Raw genomic sequence first — 21,781 nt, 5'->3', positions numbered from 1 at the left:
ATTCAAGCTTTGTAAACTCTAAACTCATGCGTCTCTTCACGATTTGTGTCTCATTTTGTGAGCCGACTGACAACAGTTGTTCGCTCCCCTCCTTCTCCTCTGCTGGCCACGCCCACTCCTCCTTTGCTCACGTAGCTCCGCCCATTATGATGCATCTTTTGAAAAAATTCTGAGATAGACCTGAACCGAAAGTGGGGGTGTCATGACCCTTTAAGTAGGGTGCGCTCTCTGTGGTAACAGCTCACGGTCAGCAGCTCACGTCACGTGTGATATTCCCGGCTGCGAATACATCATTATATGAAGACAAAAATGACATTTTTAGGTGAATTATACCTTATAAATACAGTATGTGACTCTTTCAACATCATTTGGAGGTGTCCATGTCGCTGAGCAATGTGTGTGAAACAATGAAAAGACTCGTGCAGCCGCCTCTGCTTCTCTCCTGAACTTGAAAATATGATTGACAGAATCGTAGAAATGCTGGATTAAGATCGTCTAGGGGGTCGAATCGAGATCGCCATCTGTTTAAGATTAATTGTGCAGCTTTAACTTACAGCTAAAAATGAAACGTCTGAACCTAATCAGAGGAGCCTGATGGAAAATGCTCATTTACAAGAAAAGAGCTCTGATGGGTTTAGAGGATTTTGCATCTGAACTCTTCATGTGCGCTCACACATTCACTCATACACACACACACACACACACACACACACACACACACACACACACACACACACACACACACACACACACACACACACACAGTGAGTAAAGTGAGAAACAGTGAGGTGTAGTCTCAGAAACTCAATCTGCTCCCAGATGTAGACACACCCTTCACTAGCGCACAACACTCTGGAATTATGGGCTGTTTCTGATGCACCCGAGGGACTGTACTGCTGCACTCCTGCTTTATCCCAGCGCAGGACTCGCTCTTTATTCAGAGAGTCTGTGTGTGTGTGTGTGTGTGTGTGTGGACAGGTGTGTCACTGTCCTCACTTTTGTGTGTGTTAATCTGCACACAGCAGGAATAAACAAACGTGAGAGTAAATGCATGTAAAAGAGATTGTGTGTGTGTGTGTGTGTGTGTGTGTGCTGTGATTGTGTGAATGAAAGACTGATTTGCGAGTCACTGAAGTGTGACTTAAAAGATCTTAAAGATGTTTTATAATAAATGTGCGTCATTTTACAACACTGAACAGACATTTCTACTGTGTAATGTCTTTTTCTAAATGCTTGCACACACATGCACCCCCCCAACCCACACATACATACATACATACATACATACGCACGCACACACTCTGTCTACTGCCTCTATAGTAAACTAGAAGTAATTTTGTTTATTGTTGTTGCTGTTTATAATCCTTCATGTTTTTTTATTTAGTTTATTTATTGCAATTTAGCTTATTGGTAATCTTATAATTATTGACTTTTATTTTTATTGTTATTAATTTATTTATTTAAAAATATCATTCTTGATCTGGAGTGTTTTTGCATATTTACCCTTTCATCTTTTATATCTTTTATTCATTTTTATATATTTAAACAATTTCATACCATTTACCTAAATATTTTTAAATTCAGTAATTTATTTTTTAAATTCAGATATATACTATTATTTTTAAATATTTTTATCATTTTATTATTTTTCATTCATATTTTTCCATCATTTGATTTATAAAATGTATTATTATCATGATTATTATGATTATTGTCATTATTATGATGATAATGATAATAATAATTATTATTATTATTGATTATGATGATGATGATGATGATAATAATACTTATTATTATTTTTTTTATTATGATGATAATAATACTTATTATTATTATTATTATGATTATGATTATTATTATTGTACAATTTAAAAAACTTAAAATTTTTGTTATTTATTTGATGTTTAAAAGATTATTTTTGTTATTGTTATATTTGTTTATTTCATTGTTTTTCATGCATTCATCTCTTTCATATCATTTGGTTTCAATTTACTATATTATTATTATTTATATTATTATTAATTGTTTAATTATAATTTTTTTCATCTATTTATTACATTTTATTGTGAAATATTTCTTTATATTTGGGAGAATTTTTTTTTTGCATTAGAATTATTCATCTTGTACCTTTCATTTATTTTAATTTCTTCCAATTTACTATATTATTATTATTATTATACATTTCTTCTTTTACTTTAAAATTTTGTTAATTATTTATGATTGTATTGATTTTAAATATTTGTAAATTTTTTATTGTTTTATTTAATGATTTATTATTACATTAATTTATAATAATTTATTATTCCATTACAATTTCCTTTCCTTTCAGTTGACTATATTAATATTTTATTATGTTATTTATTTATAACATTTTATTCTTAATATTTGTTTATTTTGGGGATTTTTTTTCATAATAATTATTATTATTATTTTATAATTATTATTATTCGTCTTTTACCTTTCATTTGATTTAATTTCTTCCTATTTACTATATTATTATGATTTTTTTCTTTCACTTTTTCATTTTTGTTCATTATACATGCCTTTCTTGAAGATATTTTAAAATTAGTTCATTTATTGTCATTACTAATGGTCAATAAGAGACCAAACATTTGCCTTTTTGTCAGTAAACTGCTTAAATCTCTTCATCTCGCTCCTGTATTTTGGATTTTTCACAGTTTTGTGGAGTCTTTTCACTCACTTTACTCACATATAAAACAAAGCTCTGTCTGTGCACACAAACCCACAGCATTTGCATTAAAACCGAAGATGCGTCTGATAAAAATCAAGATTGTTAATAAACTGAATCTCTTTATTTCCGCGTTGAGCAGAGTTTTTCCAGTTCTTCCTGACGGTTTTGCAGATTTTATAAACAGTAAACAACTGATATCAGCATGTAGATCAGTGAACAGTATTTACATATTCATATGCTGATGAATGAATGCACATCTGCCTGCTTTATTATTATTATTATTATTTAATCTGTAATCTCTACATAACACATGTCATATAAATTGAAAATAAACAATATCATCAGCATAAACATGAAAGCAAAGCAACTAAATCACACGCTTTTACCAGTTGTGGCTGCATAGAACATGTGCTAGAATAGTTAGCTGTTCATTCCGCTGGGACTCAAACCAGTGACCTTCTTTGCTGTGAGGCCACAGTGCTAACCACTGAGGCACAGTGTCGTCTCGTTCTCAATGACATCTGTGATATTCAACAAGTTTGCCAATAAAAGATAGCATGTATTATTCTTTTACGGTCCATGCGTGAGCACGCGTATGATGAATTACAAACTATGCATCTAGCTTGAGCTATTTCTTAACTTTTTAAAGGGCAGACCACCGCATACATCTTGTTTTGATGTCCTTTAGGGGGAATCAAACGATCATTAGGGCAGCCAGATCTCTCCCAAACGACCTGTTATCCACGCCCTGCCTAAAGCATTGAACAGAGCTCTGCCGGTCGCTGTTTTCTGAAGCATCTTGATCTTGTTCTCAGGAATCTGACAACACACGTTTAATAAACTGACAAATGAAATAAAACGGAAAGCTGTAAACCAGTTAATGATAAACCTCATTGTGATAGTTTTGAGTGCGCCTCATACGCTGTAATAACTGTAGATCGTATAATAAGTGAACACACCCTTCCCTGGAAACACACTTCAAAAAGTCATAAAAACGTGAGATTGTGTGTGTGTGTGTGTGTGTGTGTGTGTGTGTGTGTGTGTGTGTGTGTTTATCAGTCAACCATTGGACGTGTTATATTGTACACCTGATGTATGACTTTATACAGCCGGCACAGAGTCTAGCTTTTGTGCCCACAATAAAGCTGATGGATGTGGGTTTGCTGATTTATTTTCTGTGATCCTGATTAAGAGCACAATAAACTTTATACATTTAGTTTTATATGGATAAATATATGACTGAAGATTAAATTATTTGCCCTCCTGTTACTTTTTTATTATTGCTATATATATATATATATAATTTGTTTAAATTTTATTTTCATTGAAGTTATTTGGTCAATTTTTTGCATTGCAATTCGTTCATTTATCTTTTTACTATTATTTGATTTAATTATTTTAATTATTTAATTATTCAGTTATTTGACCAATTATATTATTATTATTATTATTATTATTATGTAAATACATTTTTTACTTTTCTTTTAATTTTTGATATGTGTGTGTGTGTGTGTGTGTGTGTATATATATATATATATATATATATATATATATATATATATATATATATATATATATATATATATATATATATATATATATTTTTTTTTTTTTTTTTTTGAACTTAGGTTTAGTAATTTTTTATTTTTCATATTAGTATACATTTAATTTTTTTTGCTTTGTAATTCATTCTTTCACCTTTTAACTATAATTTGATTTAGTTTGTTACAATTGACAAATTATTATTATATAATTAAATATATTTTTACTTTTCATTTTAGATATTTTTTATATTTGCTTATTTTTATTGTTTTCGCATTTAAATTTATTAATCATTTGACTTCATTTCTTTAAATTTATTATTATTAAACTTATTATTATTATTTAAATAAATATATTTTTTACTTTTTTATTCAGCATTTTTTCTTTAATATTTCATATGTATTTTTTCATCTTTTACTATCATTTGAATTTGTACTTTATTTTTACATTTAATTAAATTTTTTATTATATAGGTATTATATGGGTAGCACAATCACCATGCAGTAAGAAGGTTGCTGGGCTGGTTCAAGCCTCGGCAGTGTCAGTTGGCATTTCTGTGTGGAGTTTGCATGTTCTCCCCGTGTTGGCGTGGGTTTCCTCCGGGCGCTTTGTTTTCTCTCGCAGTCCAAACACATGCACAACTAAATTGGCCCTAGTGTATGAGTGTGTGTGTGTGTGTGTGTGTGTGTGTGTGTGTGTGTGTGTGTGAATAAGCGTGTATGGGTGTTTCCCAGTACTGGGTTGCAGCTGGAAGGGCATCCGCTGCATAATAACATATGCTGGAATAGTTGCCGGTTCATTCCACTGTGACAACCCCTGATAAAAAAAAGGACTAAGCCAAAATGATAATGAATGAATGTCCTGTTGTGCTGTTTAACAGAGCAAGGAAATCTGTAACAGCATGTGCAATAAAATTATTTTTCTCCTAGAAAAAGTTTTTTTAAATTACCATGAAAATGTAAAGAGCGATCAGCATTATTACGGCACGTCAACGGGAATAATTACAATATTTGCAGCTTAAATTTGAAATAAATGCTCAGAAGACATTTTCCTATAATGTTTAGTTTTTTAATCGGACTCAAATGAACTAAATTTTTAAAAATCTATTTTTAGGATCAATGTTACTATAATATTATATATTATCATCAATAAAAAGGTACATTTTGCAGTAAAATAATTTTTCCATGTAAAATTTACTTCAACAATTATTTTTTTTTTTGACTTGAAAGTCTATTTTTATAGTTCCAAGAGAAACAATACTGATTATAAATGACCAAAACACGACTAATGCTATAATTACAGCTGTTCTAATGAGCAGAGACGCTTCCCATGTCCTTCAGTGTTGACGTCAGGTGTTTTACAGTGGCAGAACATAGTAAAATCCCACATTACTGAAGCCCTCATGGAGAAAACCAGCAACAATGTGAAAAACAAAAGAAAATATGACCTAGACGACACTAAATACGGGTTTGGTATCGCTGCTACTTGATATCCAGAGAGAAAAAAAAAGTCCTGAAGCAAAACCAGCAGGAGTTTACATCATTTACGTCATTATACAACAGCAGCATGAGAATTGATTCATAAAAACTCTTGATGTGTATATGATTGTATGTCGTATAATAAACTTTAAAGATGGACAAAATAACAAACCAAAGTTTTACTAAATTATTTTTGGCCCTCCCGTGGAGTTTAACTTCATGCTCCGATATTTCACAGATGTTTAACAGAGAGAAGATCATTTTTAGCATATTCAAAGCCACACAGGACATTTATGGTCCTCGCAAAGTCAGGAGTACAAGTTGCACGCACACACACACACTCACACACAGGAACACGCACAAACAAGCACACACCCACGCATATGCACCTTCTCACACCGTCTGTCACACATTCATATACACATGCACAAGCACACACACACAATTAAAACAGTTGTACTTCAATAAATCAATTAACACTGTCCTTGTATCACCATGGCAACTATAGATCTATCACAACAATTACCATCATTGTGTTACCATGCTAACCATAGAACTAAAACAACAGATACATTATTATAGTTGTTGTGTTACCATAGCAACTATAGAAACTACAACAAAATATCAATTACTATAGTTGTGTGTTACCATGATATAGTTGTTACCACAGCAACTACGTAACTACCAAACAGGGCAATTAATATAGCTATTAGTTACTTATATCACCATAACAACTATACTGTAGAACTACCACAACATACATACACACACACACACACACACACACACACACACACACACATATATATATATATATATAAAACTATAGTGGTTGTTACCTTAGCAACTATAGAACTACCACAACAGATCAATTACTATAGTTGATGTTTTACAATAGCAACTATAGAACTATATCAAAAGATCAGTTAATTTAGTTGTTGTGTCACCATAGCAACTACAGAACTACCACAACAGATCAATTAATATAGTAGTGTTACCATAGCAACTGTAGAATCACCACAACAGATCAATTAATATAGTTGTGTTACCATGGCAACTATAGAACTACCACAACAGATCAATTACTATAGTTTTTGTGTTACCATAGCAACTACAGAACTTCCACAACAGATCAATTAGTATAGCTGTTCTGTCACCATAGCAACTATAGAATCAAATATCAAGTACTTTATTACAGTGTAGTTCAAAAGCACTGTAATATCTACTAGTTACTATTTACTAAAATTGACTATAAAACTTTTTCACATGGCCTGACCTGGGTTCTAATGGGTTCTGACCACTTTCATGCAGTTCTAATGGTAATGCAGTGTAAAGATGTTTGTTAGCTGGTAACTGTTGATTTTTTTATACACAGACACAGATGATGTACCTGCTGAGTCTCCCGATGTAGAACGTGAGTATCCGATTTACTGTCACCTGCACAATTGAGGAAAGCTAAGGTCAGATCTAATGAGCAGTGTCATGATTTAACTGTGAAATCTCTATTACAGCTGTAGATGCTGAAGCTGGAGCTGAAGAGCAAACACCTAAGGAAGAACCAGCAGTAGAGGAAGAACCAGCAATAGAAGAAGAACCACCAGCAGAAGAAGAACCAGCAATAGAAGAAGAACCACCAGCAGAAGAAGAACCAGCAATAGAAGAAGAACCACCAGCAGAAGAAGAACCAGCAGTAGAAGAACCACCAGCAGAAGAAGAACCAGCAGTAGAAGAACCACCAGCAGAAGAAGAACCAGCAGTAGAAGAACCACCAGCAAAAGAACCAGAAGCAGAAGAAGAAGATCCAGCAGAAGAACCACCAGCAACAGAAGAAGAACAAGAACCAAAAGAGCCAGCAGCAACAAAGGAACCAGCGGCAGAAGAACCAGCACCAGAAGAACCAGTAGTAGAAGAAGAAACACCTGCACCTGAAGTACTCGTAACACATCCTGTGGCTCCTGCAGGTTAGACAAAAGATTAAAGCATTGTTACATTGTACAGTGATTTTACCAAGAGTATGAGGTGTTCTGTGGAGAGTTATAAAAAAAATTACAGTTTAGAATTTATGATTGTTTCCACTGAGCGTTTATTTCTATCTCTACAATCAGACGTACCTAAATAGCAACCTGTACTGTACTGTGCTAAACTGCACCTTACAAAGTCATTTCTTGTAAGAACTCACTTACTGTAATTGTTGCGTTGCCATAGCAACTATAGAACTACCACAACAGATCAAGTACTATAGTTGTTGTGTTACCATAGCAACCATACAAGTATGTCAACGCATCAATTAATATAGTTGTTGCGTCACCATAGCAACTATAGAACTACCACAACATATCAACTACTATAGTTGTTGTGTTACCATAGCAACTATACAACTATGTCAACACATCAATTAATATAGTTGTTGCATCACCATAGCAACTATAGAACTACGACAACAGATCAATTACTATAGTTGTTGCGTCACCATAGCAACTATAGAACTATGACAACACATCAATTACTATAGTTGTTGCGTTACCATAGCAACTATAGAACTATGACAACACATCAATTACTATAGTTGTTGCGTCACCATAGCAACTATAGAACTATGACAACACATCAATTACTATAGTTGTTGCGTCACCATAGCAACTATAGAACAATGACAACACATCAATTACTAAAGTTGTTGCATCACCATAGCAACTATAGAACTACCACAACAGATCAATTAATATAGTTGTTGCTTCACCATGGCAACTATAGAACTATGACAACAAATTAATTACTATTGTTGTTGCGTCACCATAGCAACTATAGAACTACGACAACACATCAATTACTATAGTTGTTGCGTCACCATAGCAACTATAGAACTATGACAACACATCAATTACTATAGTTGTTGCGTCACCATAGCAACTATAGAACTATGACAACACATCAATTACTATAGTTGTTGCGTCACCATAGCAACTATAGAACTATGACAACACATCAATTACTAAAGTTGTTGCATCACCATAGCAACTATAGAACTACCACAACAGATCAATTAATATAGTTGTTGCTTCACCATGGCAACTATAGAACTATGACAACAAATTAATTACTATAGTTGTTGCGTCACCATAGCAACTATAGAACTACGACAACACATCAATTACTATAGTTGTTGCGTCACCATAGCAACTATAGAACTACGACAACACATTAATTACTATTGTTGTTGCGTCACCATAGCAACTATAGAACTACGACAACAGATCAATTACTATAGTTGTTGCGTCACCATAGCAACTATAGAACTATGACAACACATAAATTACTAGTTGTTGCGTCACCATAGCAACTATAGAACTATGACAACACATCAATTACTAAAGTTGTTGCATCACCATAGCAACTATAGAACTACCACAACAGATCAATTACTATAGTTGTTGCGTCTCCATAGCAACTATAGAACTACGACAACACATTAATTACTATTGTTGTTGCGTCACCATAGCAACTATAGAATTACGGCAACACATCAATAACTCTAGTTGGTGTGTCACCATAGCAACTATAGAATTACTACAACAGATGAATTATTTTAGTTATTGTGTCACAATAACAACTATAGAACTACCATAACCGGTCATTTACAATAGTTGTTCTGTTGCCATAGCAACTATAGAATCACCACAACAGATCAGTTACTATACTTGTTCTGTTACCATAGCAACTATAGAACTATAACAACAGATCAAATACTAGTTGCATTACCATAGCAACTATAGAACCACCACAAAAGATCAAATAATAACGTTCTTGTATCACTATAGCAACTATAGAACCACTTCAAGATCAGTTACTATAGCTGTTGTGTCACCAGTTTTTTTTACATACTGTTATGGTTCATTTCCATTAAGCAGTACAGTATAGTGGTTAGGACTGTGGCCTCATGCTGGTTCGAGTCTCGGCTGGGTCAGTTGGTGTTTCTGTGTGGAGTTTGCATGAGATAATGAAGATTCTATATAAACACACACATTACAGTACTTTACATTACATTTTCCTTCAGCTCAGTTCCTTTATTCATCAGGAGTTGCCACAGTGGAATGAACCACCAACTAGTCCAGCATATGTTTTACACATTAGATGCCCTTCCAAGACCCGGTACTGGGAAACACCCATACACACTCATTCTCACACACACACTCATACACTACAGCCAATTTAGTTGATCAGTTCCCCTATAGCACATGTGTTTGGACTGTGGGGAAACCGGAGCACCCGAAGGAAACCCACGCCAACACGGGGAGAACATGCAAACTCCACACAGAAATGCCAACTGATCCAGCCGGGATCAAACCAGCGAGGCTGTGAGGCCACAGTGTTAACCACTGAGCCACCGTGTCACCCCTTCTAGAGTAATAATGCTGTAAATGAAATTCTCTGTGTTTTCTATCTAATACCTGTAGCTTTGGTGAGTAGAAGAGCACTTAATTCTTGATAAAACCAGGAAATGTTTTAACTACAGAGTCATGGAAATCTGTTTTTAAATATGCTAATCGTATGGAAATGTTCGGCAAGATCATTTGTGATCTGATAGCTGGAGAGAGCTCTTTATAGAGTCCTGACGAAGGTCTGCTGTAATGCTGAAGAGCTGGGAAACTCATCCAGCTTCAGCGCTCAGCCTGTAATGACGCTGTGGTTTGACTCGCTCAGATTTTCCTCTAGTCTGGAGATTCATAATGTGCTGCGTAATAATGAACACACACACACACACACACACACACACACACACACACACGCACGCACACACGCATTCATGCACATGCACATGCAAACACACGCAAACACACACACACACACACACACAAAGATATGCTCACACAAACACACATGCACACACGCATGCATTCATGCACATGCACATGCACACGCAAACACACACACACACACACACACATGCAGACAGACACACGCATGCAGACAGACACACACATGTACATGTGTGCACGTGCTCACAAACATGCTCAAAAACAAAAACAAAGTCACACATTTGTGCACACACTCACACTAATGAACACACATGCACAAACACACATATGTACATATGCTTACACAAACACACTCAAGCACACACACAAATATGAATTCAATCTTAAGCACACATATATACACACAAAAACACAATTGCACACACAAACACACACATGAATTTAATCTCTCACACACATGCATACATAAAATAACACAAACAGACACTCACAAACACACTTACAGATGTACACTCACAAATTCACACACACACACACACACATGCACACAGACACTTACAGAAGTAGATTCACACAAACACAAACATCCACTTGCACACACATAAACGCTTACAAAACCCTTGTGTTCGTCAACACACACAAACACATGCATAAACATATACTTACTCACATAAACACACACTTACACACACAAACACATATTCGAGCACTCACACAAATGAACACACACACACACACACACACATATATATATATATATATATATATGTTCACAAAAACACACATGCACACATGTACGCATTTATGCACATGCACACGCAAAAACACACAGACACAGGCACACACACGCATGCATGCAGACAGACACACACATGTACATGTGTGCACGTGCACACAAACATACTCGCTCAAGCACACATTCATGCACACACTCACACTAATGAACACACATGCACAAACACACATGTACATATGCTTGCACAAACAAGCGCACACACAAATATGAACTCACTTTATTACAAGCACACACATATACACACAAAACACACTTGCACACGCACACACACACACGCACACAGACACTTACAGAAGTAGATTCACACAAACATACACTTGCACACACAAACACACATAAATGCTTACAAAACCCTTGCGCTCATCAACACACACACAAACACATGCATACACAAAAACATATACTTATTCACACAAACACACACTTGCACGCGCACACACATACACACACACACACACACACACACACAAACACATATTCGAGCACTCACACAAATGAACACACACACACACACAAACACACACAAAAACACACACAAACACATATTCGAGCACTCACACATCTGAACACACACGCGCACACACACACACACACACACACACACACAATTTAAACAGTGTGTTATGATGTAAACTGGACTCGTATTTCTCTGCTTGTGTTTCCATCAGCAGATAAGGAACCTGAAGCAGAACCAGAAGATCCAAGTGACACAGGTAAACACACACACACACACGTCTCTGTGTTTGTGCTGAGCTTATAATGTCAACAGAATTGACACACCAGCCGTTTCTGTGCTCACTAGACTGTAGAAACCACAGTTTACTGTAACATGGGCAGATCTCCACACACATAACACTAGTACTGTTTTAAATCTGTCATTATGCTGACACACAGGCGTCTGAAGCCCCGCCCTCTTCTGAAAAGTGCACAATCTCATTTGCATTTAAAGCGACAGTCATCAAACTCCACAATTAGCATCAAAGCCTGAAAGGGTCAGTGTCAGAGAGATGGAGAACATTATCTGTGTGCTGTTCTCAGCTCACACTCAAACACACACACACACACACACACACACACACACACTCTACAGACTCTCTTATTTTATAGCTTGTATTAAGGGGCATAATAAGACTCATATGCTGAATGTTTGGTTGTTTTTCAGATGTTGATCCGCCTGTGGGAGAGCCTGACATCAATGAGGAAGGTAAGACAGAGGTGTACTGTTCTCCATTATCAGTGCTGATCTACACTAAACCACACTCTGACAGCAGATAAACACAGCTTTATTATCATTACACTCAAACAATACGCTGTTATGGACACAGTAAAGCTCGAACAGGACACTCGTTACTGTGATGTTACATAATACCTGAGATTAAACAGAGAAAAGCGTTAAAGAGCAGCTCGCATGGGTTTTCAGAAAAATCTTTTATTAGCAGAGAGTGCTTCAGTGTAAACAGTCTGCAGGATAAATACAAACATACACTCACTGGCCACTTTATTAGGTACACCTTACTAGTACCGGGTCGGACCCCTTTTGCCTTCAGAACTGCCTTAATCCTTCATGTCAGAGATTCAACAAGCTACTGGAAATATTCCTCAGAGATTTTGCTCCATATTGTCATGATAGCATCACACAGTTGCTGCAGATTTGCCGGCTGCACATCCATGATGCCAATCTCCCGTTCCACCACATCCCAAAGCTGCTCTATTGGATTGAGCTCTGGTGACTGTGGAGGCCATTTGAGTACAGTGAACTCATCGTCATGTTCAAGAAACCAGTCTGAGATGATTGAGCTTTATGGCATGCTGCGTTATCCTGCTGGAAGTAGCCATCAGAAGATGGAGACACTGTGCTCATAAAGGGATGGACATGGTCAGCAGCAATACTCAGGTAGGCTGTGGCGTTGATGCTCAATTGGTACTAATGGACCCAAAGAAAATCTCCCCCAAACCATTACACCACCACCACCAGCCTGAACCGCTGATACAAGGCAGGATGATCCATGCTTTCATGTTGTTGAGTCGAGCATCCGAATGTTTCAGCAGAAATGGAGACTCATCAGAGCAGCAACGTTTCTCCAATCTTCTATTGTCCAGTTTTGGTGAGTCTGTGTGAATTGTAGCCTCAGTTTCCTGTTCTTAGCTGACAGGAGCGGCACCCGGTGTGCTCTTCTGCTGCTGTAGCCCATCCGCCTCAAGGTTGGACGTGTTGTGTGTTCAGAGATGCTCTTCTGCAGAGCTCGGTTGTAGCGAGTGCTTATTTGAGTTACTGTTGCCTTTCTATCAGCTGGAACCAGTCTGGCCATTCTCCTCTGACCTCTGGCCTCATCAACAAGGCATTTGCGCCCACAGAACTGCCGCTCACTGGATATTTCCTCTTTGTCGGAGCATTCTCTGTAAACCCTAGAGATGGTTGTGCGTGAAAATCCCAGTAGATCAGCAGTTTCTGAAATACTCAGAGCAGCCCGTCTGGCAGCAACAACCATGCCACATTCAAAGTCACTTAAATCCCTTTTCTTCCCCATTCTGATGCTCGCTTTGAACTGCAGCAGATCCTCTTGACCATGTCTACATGCCGAAATGCAGTGAGCTGCTGCCATGTGATTGGCTGATTAGAAATTCGCGTTAATGAGCAGTTGAACAGGTGTACCTAATAAAGTGGCCAGTGAGTAGTGTCTTAAAAGAAAGATTTGACTCTGAATCGTGTTAATGGTTTATTATATTTTGAATCTTCTGTCTGCTACTGATCTACAGTAACACTATTAAAGTAACTAATTTGCATAAGACCCTCCTACCACAATGCACAAACAGTGGGTGTTTCCTTTCTGACCAACCCAAATCTTGGCTCAGCAGACTAATCAGAGATGATTTATTTTCTGCGGATTAACATTAATGCAAAATAGCTTATTTGCATAATCCTCACCTCCCACAATACACAATCACTAAAATGGGTGTTTCCTATCTGACCGATCAAAACAGAGTTGGCTTAACTGACCAGTCAGAGCAGATTTGGCTGTCTGCAGATGAAACATGAATGCAAAATAGCTCATTTGCATGATTTCCGCCTCCTGCAACATACAAACTCTCTAAAAAGGGTGTTTCTTTTCTGATACTGAAGGATCAATGAAACCACACATGGCTCAGCAGACCAATCAGAGCAGAGTTAGCTTATGTAATGGGAAGGGGCTTACAGACCTCAAGCAGTGAATTGATTCAAATGAACTGAATCTAAATAACTGTAAAATGACTCGAACATTAAATACATCATTCAGTGTTTCTGTCATGTGGGTCATATGGGTTTAAAAAATGTTATTTGCAGTTTGTAATGTTGTTCATCAAAAAAAAAAAGATTACGATACATAAAGATGTTGTCTATATTTCAATCTTTTGCCTGCTACTGATCTAGGCCAACACAAAATAACTAATTTGCATAAACCCTTGCATAAATAACTGATCTTATATGCATTTAACGCTGTTGTAGGAGACTCAACACACTTTATAACAACATACAAGCTGCTCTTTAAATACTGTTCACAGTCCAAACTCTACACTAAACACCCATGTGTAACGCTGTTTGTTTTGTTGGATTGGTAGTTTTCATTTGCCGTCATAATGTTCACTAAATTGATGAAAATGCAAAAGAAATATAGTTTAATTGGACACAATCATCACAGCTCTTTTTTGATGACTCATTTGGAATTTAATGATCCTGTGTGTGTTTGTCAAAATTGTAGAGAACGCAGCAGCAGGTGACGCAAAAGAGGAACCAGAGAAAGCAGATGAAGGTAAAGTGAGAACAGCATTGATTTTCTGTCTGTTTATCTGTCTGGATGCTTGTGCGTTTAAGGGAATGATGGGAATGTTCAAACACACACAAGGACTCTGTTTCAGTGGTAAAATGAAACGTATGTGTTCATTTTAGTTCCAGGAACATATTGCGCTGTGTGTGTGTGTGTGTGTGTGTGTTGCATTTCAGGTTTTCAGATTATTCGCTTGCATCAAAACTGAAAAATATTTTAGCTCTGCTTGATGCACAGAAATTCTTTAAAACAAATAGTTAAATTCAAGAGAGAAAATTACCATAACGATCATTCTGAAAAAACATCTGACACACTAATAAAACCCCGCCCCCTACTCAATATTCTGTTTTAGTTAGAAATACATTACCATATTGTAATAAAACCCCGCCCCCTACTCAATATTCTGTTTTAAGTGGAAATACATTACCATACTGTAATAAAACCCCGCCCCTACTCAATATTCTGTTTTATTTGGAAATGTATTACCATACTGTAATAAAACCCCGCCCCTACTCAATATTCTGTTTTAATTGGAAATGTATTACCATACTATAATAAAACTCCGCCCCCTACTCAATGTTCGGTTTTAAGTGGAAATGCATTACCATACTGTAATAAAACCCCGCCCCTACTCAATATTCTGTTTTATTTGGAAATGTATTACCATACTGTAATAAAACCCCGCCCCCTACTCAATATTCTGTTTTAATTAGAAGTGTATTACCATACTGTAATAAACCCCGCCCCCTACTCAATGTTCGGTTTTGGTTGGAAATGTATTACCATACTGTAATAAACCCCGCCCCCTACTCAATATTCTGTTTTAATTAGAAGTGTATTACCATACTGTAATAAACCCCGCCCCCTACTCAATGTTCGGTTTTGGTTGGAAATGTATTACCATACTGTAATAAACCCCGCCCCTACTCAATATTCTGTTTTAAGTGGAAATGTATTACCATACTGTAATAAAACCCCGCCCACACTCAATATTCTGTTTTAGTTGGAAATGTATTACCATACTGTAATAAAACCCCGCCCACACTGACTTGTTTGTAAATAAAAAATCTATTGAAATGAATGTGACAGTAGGTTGTAAGTGCACAGAATCACTGCAGTTCTGCAGGTGAAGCTGATGTGAGAGAAACAGGTGTGTCTCTCATCATCACACACCTGTGGACAAATATACATATATACACTGTGTTCACACTCACATTTGACATTATGTACTGAATTATATAAATATATGAGTGTGTGTGTGTGTGTGTGTGTGTGTGTGTGTGTGTGTGTGTGTGTGTGTGTGTGTGTGTTTTCTCAGACTCGGCTGTAGTTGAGGAGGTCCTCCTGGCCGCTGAGGAGTCAGTGAATGGTCTGACCGTCTTTTCTGAAACACACTTTTACTGTTAGTCTGTGCTTGTTTGTGTGTGTGATGTGTTAGTAAAGTGTGTTTATTTCTGCAGTTCATGCGAGAGGATTTGATCTTACTGATGCAATCAGTGATGACGAAGGTAAGACACTTTCATTTCTAATGTGCACAGATGCATTTGCTGCATGATCAAAGTAACTCATTTGCATAACCCCTCCTCCTGTGACACACAAACACTGAAATGAGTGTTTCCTTTTCCGACACTAAAAGACCAATTAAAACAGACTTTGTCAGCTGACCAATCAGAGCAGAGTTGGCTTATGGAAGGGGGAGGGGCGTGTGGACCTTAAAGTCAGCATGAAGCAAAAGTTAAGATTCCCGTTTACTCTTCTAATGTGATGTACGGTCTTGAAATGAGAAGAAAATGTAATGTGTAACTTTAGCCTTTGGGAACAAATTGGTTTGTTGGAAGATGGTCATTGCTAAAAAAAAATGAAGGAAGATTGATGAAGGAATGACAGGCTAAGCAGAAACTAAATGGACTGATAGCTTCGCCCTGAAGGTTTGATTGTCCTGTCCTAAAAACTGATAACGCCGCCCAAAATGACTGATAATACTGCCCTAAAACACTAATAATCCCACCCCAAATGACTGATAGCCCCGCCCTAAGACTGATAATGCTGCCTTAAAACACTGATAACTCCACCCTAAAGGACTGACAGCCCCGCCCCAAATGACTGATAATGCTGCCTTAAAACACTGATAACCCCACCCTAAAGGACTGACAGCCCCGCCCCAAATGACTGATAATGCTGCCTTAAAACACTGATAACCCCACCCTAAAGGACTGACGGCCCCGCCCCAAATGACTGATAATGCTGCCTTAAAACACTGATAACCCCACCCTAAAGGACTGACAGCCCCGCCCCAAATGACTGATAATGCTGCCTTAAAACACTGATAACCCCACCCTAAAGGACTGACAGCCCCGCCCCAAATGACTGATAATGCTGCCTTAAAACACTGATAACTCCACCCTAAAGGACTGACAGCCCCGCCCCAAATGACTGATAATGCTGCCTTAAAACACTGATAACCCCACCCCAAATGACTGATAGCTCCGCCACTAAAAACTGACAATGCTGCCTTAAAACACTGATAACCCCAACAAAAAGGGCTGCTAGCACCGCCCTAAGATCGATAACATCACCTTAAAGGATTGATAACCCCACCCTAAAGGACTAATAGCCCTGTCTCTAAAAGTCTGATAACATCCCCTTAAAGGACAGATAGCCCCTCCCTAAAGGACTGACAGCCCCGCCCCAAATGACTGACAACGCTGCCTTAAAACACTGATAACCCCACCCTAAAGGACTGACAACCCCGCCCCAAATGACTGATAACGCTGCCTTTAAACACTGATAACCCCACCCTAAAGCCTGACGGCCCCGCCCCAAATGACTGACAACGCTGCCTTAAAACACTGATAACCCCACCCTAAAGGACTGACGGCCCCGCCCCAAATGACTGACAACGCTGCCTTAAAACACTGATAACCCCACCCTAAAGGACTGACGGCCCCGCCCCAAATGACTGACAACGCTGCCTTAAAACACTGATAACCCCACCCTAAAGGACTGACGGCCCCGCCCCAAATGACTGACAACGCTGCCTTAAAACACTGATAACCCCACCCTAAAGGACTGACAGCCCCACCCCAAATGACTGACAACGCTGCCTTAAAACACTGATAACCCCACCCTAAAGGACTGACAACCCCGCCCCAAATGACTGATAACGCTGCCTTTAAACACTGATAACCCCACCCTAAAGCCTGACGGCCCCGCCCCAAATGACTGACAACGCTGCCTTAAAACACTGATAACCCCACCCTAAAGGACTGACGGCCCCGCCCCAAATGACTGACAACGCTGCCTTAAAACACTGATAACCCCACCCTAAAGGACTGACAGCCCCGCCCCAAATGACTGATAACGCTGCCTTTAAACATTGATAACCCCGCCCTAAATGACTGACGGCCCCGCCCCAAATGACTGATAACGCTGCCTTTAAACACTGATAACCCCACCCTAAAGGACTGATGGCTCCGCCCCAAATGACTGACAACGCTGCCTTAAAACACTGATAACCCCACCCTAAAGGACTGACGGCCCCGCCCCAAATGACTGACAACGCTGCCTTAAAACACTGATAACCCCACCCTAAAGGACTGACAGCCCCGCCCCAAATGACTGATAACGCTGCCTTTAAACACTGATAACCCCACCCTAAATGACTGACAGCCCCGCCCCAAATAACTGATAACGCTGCCTTTAAACACTGATAACCCCACCCTAAAGGACTGATGGCTCCGCCCCAAATGACTGACAACGCTGCCTTAAAACACTGATAACCCCACCCTAAAGGACTGACAGCCCCGTCCCAAATGACTGACAACGCTGCCTTAAAACACTGATAACCCCACCCTAAAGGACTGACAGCCCCGCCCCAAATGACTGATAACGCTGCCTTTAAACACTGATAACCCCACCCTAAATGACTGATAGCCCTGCCCTTAAAAACTGATAATGCTGCCTTAAAACACCAATAACCCCAGCCTAAAGGACTGATAGCTCCGCCCCCAATGACTGATAGCCCTGTCTCTAAAAGCCCGATAGCGTCACTCTAAAGGACTGTTAGACCCACCCCAATTGACTGATAGCCCCACCCTTAAAAGCTGATAATGCTGCCTTAAAACACTGATAGCCCCGCCCCATGTGACTTTGAGTCTTTGAATAAGCACAGATAGATCGTTTATAACCGGCACTGCTATACTCATATAAAATAAGAGGGAAAATTTGAGTTCATGGTGGCTTTAAGTGCTGAATTGATTCAAATAAATAGAATCAACATTATTTAATTTTTAACCATATACTGAGTAAATGAGAGTGTTTTCAGAGCGTAGATACACTTAAAGCTGTGGTAGGAGACTCGGCACAATAGCACAGGAGCTGCTTTATAGGAATCCTCATATACAACTGAAGACTGAAGCATCATGAGAGGCTGAGCCTGCAGTAATGATGCTGAAAATACAGTTTTACACTGCTGAAATAAACTCATTTTACAGTGTGTTGACTACAGCGGTGTTAATCGTGTTTCTGCTCAATCATGTGCAGTTTGCTCTGCACAAGAGGTTTGTTTAATGTGGGAAAGAATCTGAATTATTCCACACGTCTGACTGGTGTTGTGCTGCGAAACTGATCATTAAACACTCATCAGAAGTCATGCATGCTCGTAAATACCTGACATTTGCATATTTGAAGCCTCTCTCACTCACACACACACACACACACACACACACACACAGCACTGCATGTCCTGACAGTTACAGTGCTCATATTAACTCATAACTGAACTGGAGACAGAGTATGAGTGTGTGTGAGTATGTGTGATGGACTATATATATATATATATATATATATAAAATGAGCAATATCACACGAGTAGCAGTGCGAAATGGCTGTATATCGGCACTGGTGGGAGGCGTGCGATGGCATGAGGCCATAGGCCGAGTGCCCTACCAGTGCCGATATACAGCCATATCGCACTGCTACTCGTGTGATATTGCGTTTATACAACAGTTTGACGCCATAATTGTGTATATACAGAACAAAATCAAACATGGAGTCTCAAAAACCCTTTTGTATGAGGAACTACTTTCTTCCACATTGGATTCAAATCATAAGCTGACAGTGAAACAGCTGAGCAAGCATCTTTTACACTGTGGATCTGTAGTGTCTGCTTTCTGCTGGCTGTATGTGGGCGGAGTAATACACAAAGGGTAAAGAGGCTGTAGGAGTTCTGATATTGCAGAATATAGCATGGCTATCAGCCAATCAGATTTGAGAACCAGACAGAACTGTTGTGTGTGTATATATATATATATATATATATAATAACTCATCTCTAATAACTGATTTATTTTCTATTTGTCATGATGATAGTGAATAATATTAGACTAAATATTCTTCAAGACGCTTCTATACAGCTTAAAGTGACATTTAAAGGCTTCACTAGGTTAATCAGGGTAACTAGGCAGGTTATGGTAATTAGGCAGTTTATTGTATAATGATGGTTTGTTCTGTAGACTATCGAGGAAAAAAAATAGCTTAAAGGGGCTAAAAATAATGACCTTAAAATGGTGTTTAAAAATTAAAAACTGCTTTTATTCTAGCTGAAATTAAACAAATAAGACTTTCTCCAGAAGAGAAAAATATTATCAGACATACTGTGAACATTTCCTTGCTCTGTTCAACACCATTTGGGAAATATTTTTTAAAAATTGAAAGGGGGGCTAATTCATCTGACTTCAACTGTACATACACGCACAGAAACTCTCTGCTTTAAGAGACCTGCACAGGAAGTTGTTTTCAGACAGTGATCACTGTCTTTCTAATAACCTGTATCTTATGTCTGCAAAAATGCTTCATCAGAATGCAAACTGTATCACACTTAGAGAAGTTTATATTTTCCCCAGCAATATACAGTGCATCCGGACAGTATTGATAGCGCTTGACTTTTTCCACATTTGTTTATGTTACAGTCTTATTCCGAAATGGATTAAACTGATTGATTTCCTCAACATTCTACACACAATCCCCCATAATGACAATGTGGAGAGAGTTTGTGAAAATGTTGCAGATTTATTAAAGCTGTAAAATCAGATGTACATCAGTGTTCACAGGCTTTGCTCAATACTCTGTTGATGCAGCTTTGTCAGTGATTACAGCCTCAAGTCTTCTTGAATATGACGTCACAAGCTCTGCACACCTGTCTTTGGGAAGAGTGACCATCGGGTTATTGATCACCTCCCTGACTGAGGCCCTTCTCCCCCGATCACTCAGCTTAGATGTCCGGCCAGCTCTAGGAAGAGTCCCGGTGGTTAAACATCCTCCACTTACGGATGATGGAGGCCGCTGTGCTCTCTGGAGCTTTCAGAGCAACAGAAATGTTTCTGTAACCTTCCCCAGCCTTCAATCCTCTCTAGGAGGTCTACAGACAATTCCTTTGTCTTCATGCTTGGTTTGTGCTTTGTCATGCACTGTTGACCCTGGGCCCTTATCTAGACAGGTGTAGCCTTTTCAGATCAGCTGAATTGAGCACAGGTGAACTCCAATGAAGCTGCTGAAACATCTCCAGAATGATCAGTGGAGACAGAATGAACCTGAGCTCAATCTAGAGCTTCACACCAAAGCCTGTGAACACTGATGTACATGTGATTTATCAGCTTTTATTTTTTATTTTAAAACTCTCTCCACATTGTCATTATGGGGGATTGTGTGTA

General features: G+C 38.2%; 1 protein-coding gene and 1 long non-coding RNA gene across 7 annotated transcripts in view; one reads left to right on the top strand and one right to left on the bottom strand.

The window, feature by feature from the left end:
* si:ch211-39i22.1 overlaps positions 1-21,781 on the top strand; it is a 45,211-nt gene that overhangs the window by 8,273 nt on the left and 15,157 nt on the right. The window contains exons 2-8 of one of the 4 annotated variants that reach the window (XM_021479062.3): positions 7,091-7,129; positions 7,227-7,676; positions 11,940-11,981; positions 12,431-12,472; positions 15,006-15,056; positions 16,390-16,440; positions 16,532-16,579. In XM_021479062.3, coding sequence (XP_021334737.1) covers positions 7,091-7,129; positions 7,227-7,676; positions 11,940-11,981; positions 12,431-12,472; positions 15,006-15,056; positions 16,390-16,440; positions 16,532-16,579 — 723 coding nt within the window. Of the gene's footprint in view, positions 1-7,090; positions 7,130-7,226; positions 7,677-11,936; positions 11,982-12,430; positions 12,473-14,996; positions 15,057-16,389; positions 16,441-16,531; positions 16,580-21,781 lie in introns of all 4 variants that reach the window. The other 3 variants (XM_009305023.5, XM_009305024.5, XM_009305022.5) reach the window with 3 other exon arrangements.
* LOC141376240 (uncharacterized) overlaps positions 1-21,781 on the bottom strand; it is a 33,822-nt gene that overhangs the window by 3,254 nt on the left and 8,787 nt on the right. The window lies entirely within an intron of this gene.

This window comes from Danio rerio, chromosome 9 (genome assembly GCF_049306965.1).
Source record: "Danio rerio strain Tuebingen ecotype United States chromosome 9, GRCz12tu, whole genome shotgun sequence".
NCBI lineage: Eukaryota > Metazoa > Chordata > Actinopteri > Cypriniformes > Danionidae > Danio > Danio rerio.
The sequence above is the reverse complement of the archived record's forward strand: the minus strand, read 5'-3'. Positions and strand labels throughout refer to the sequence as shown.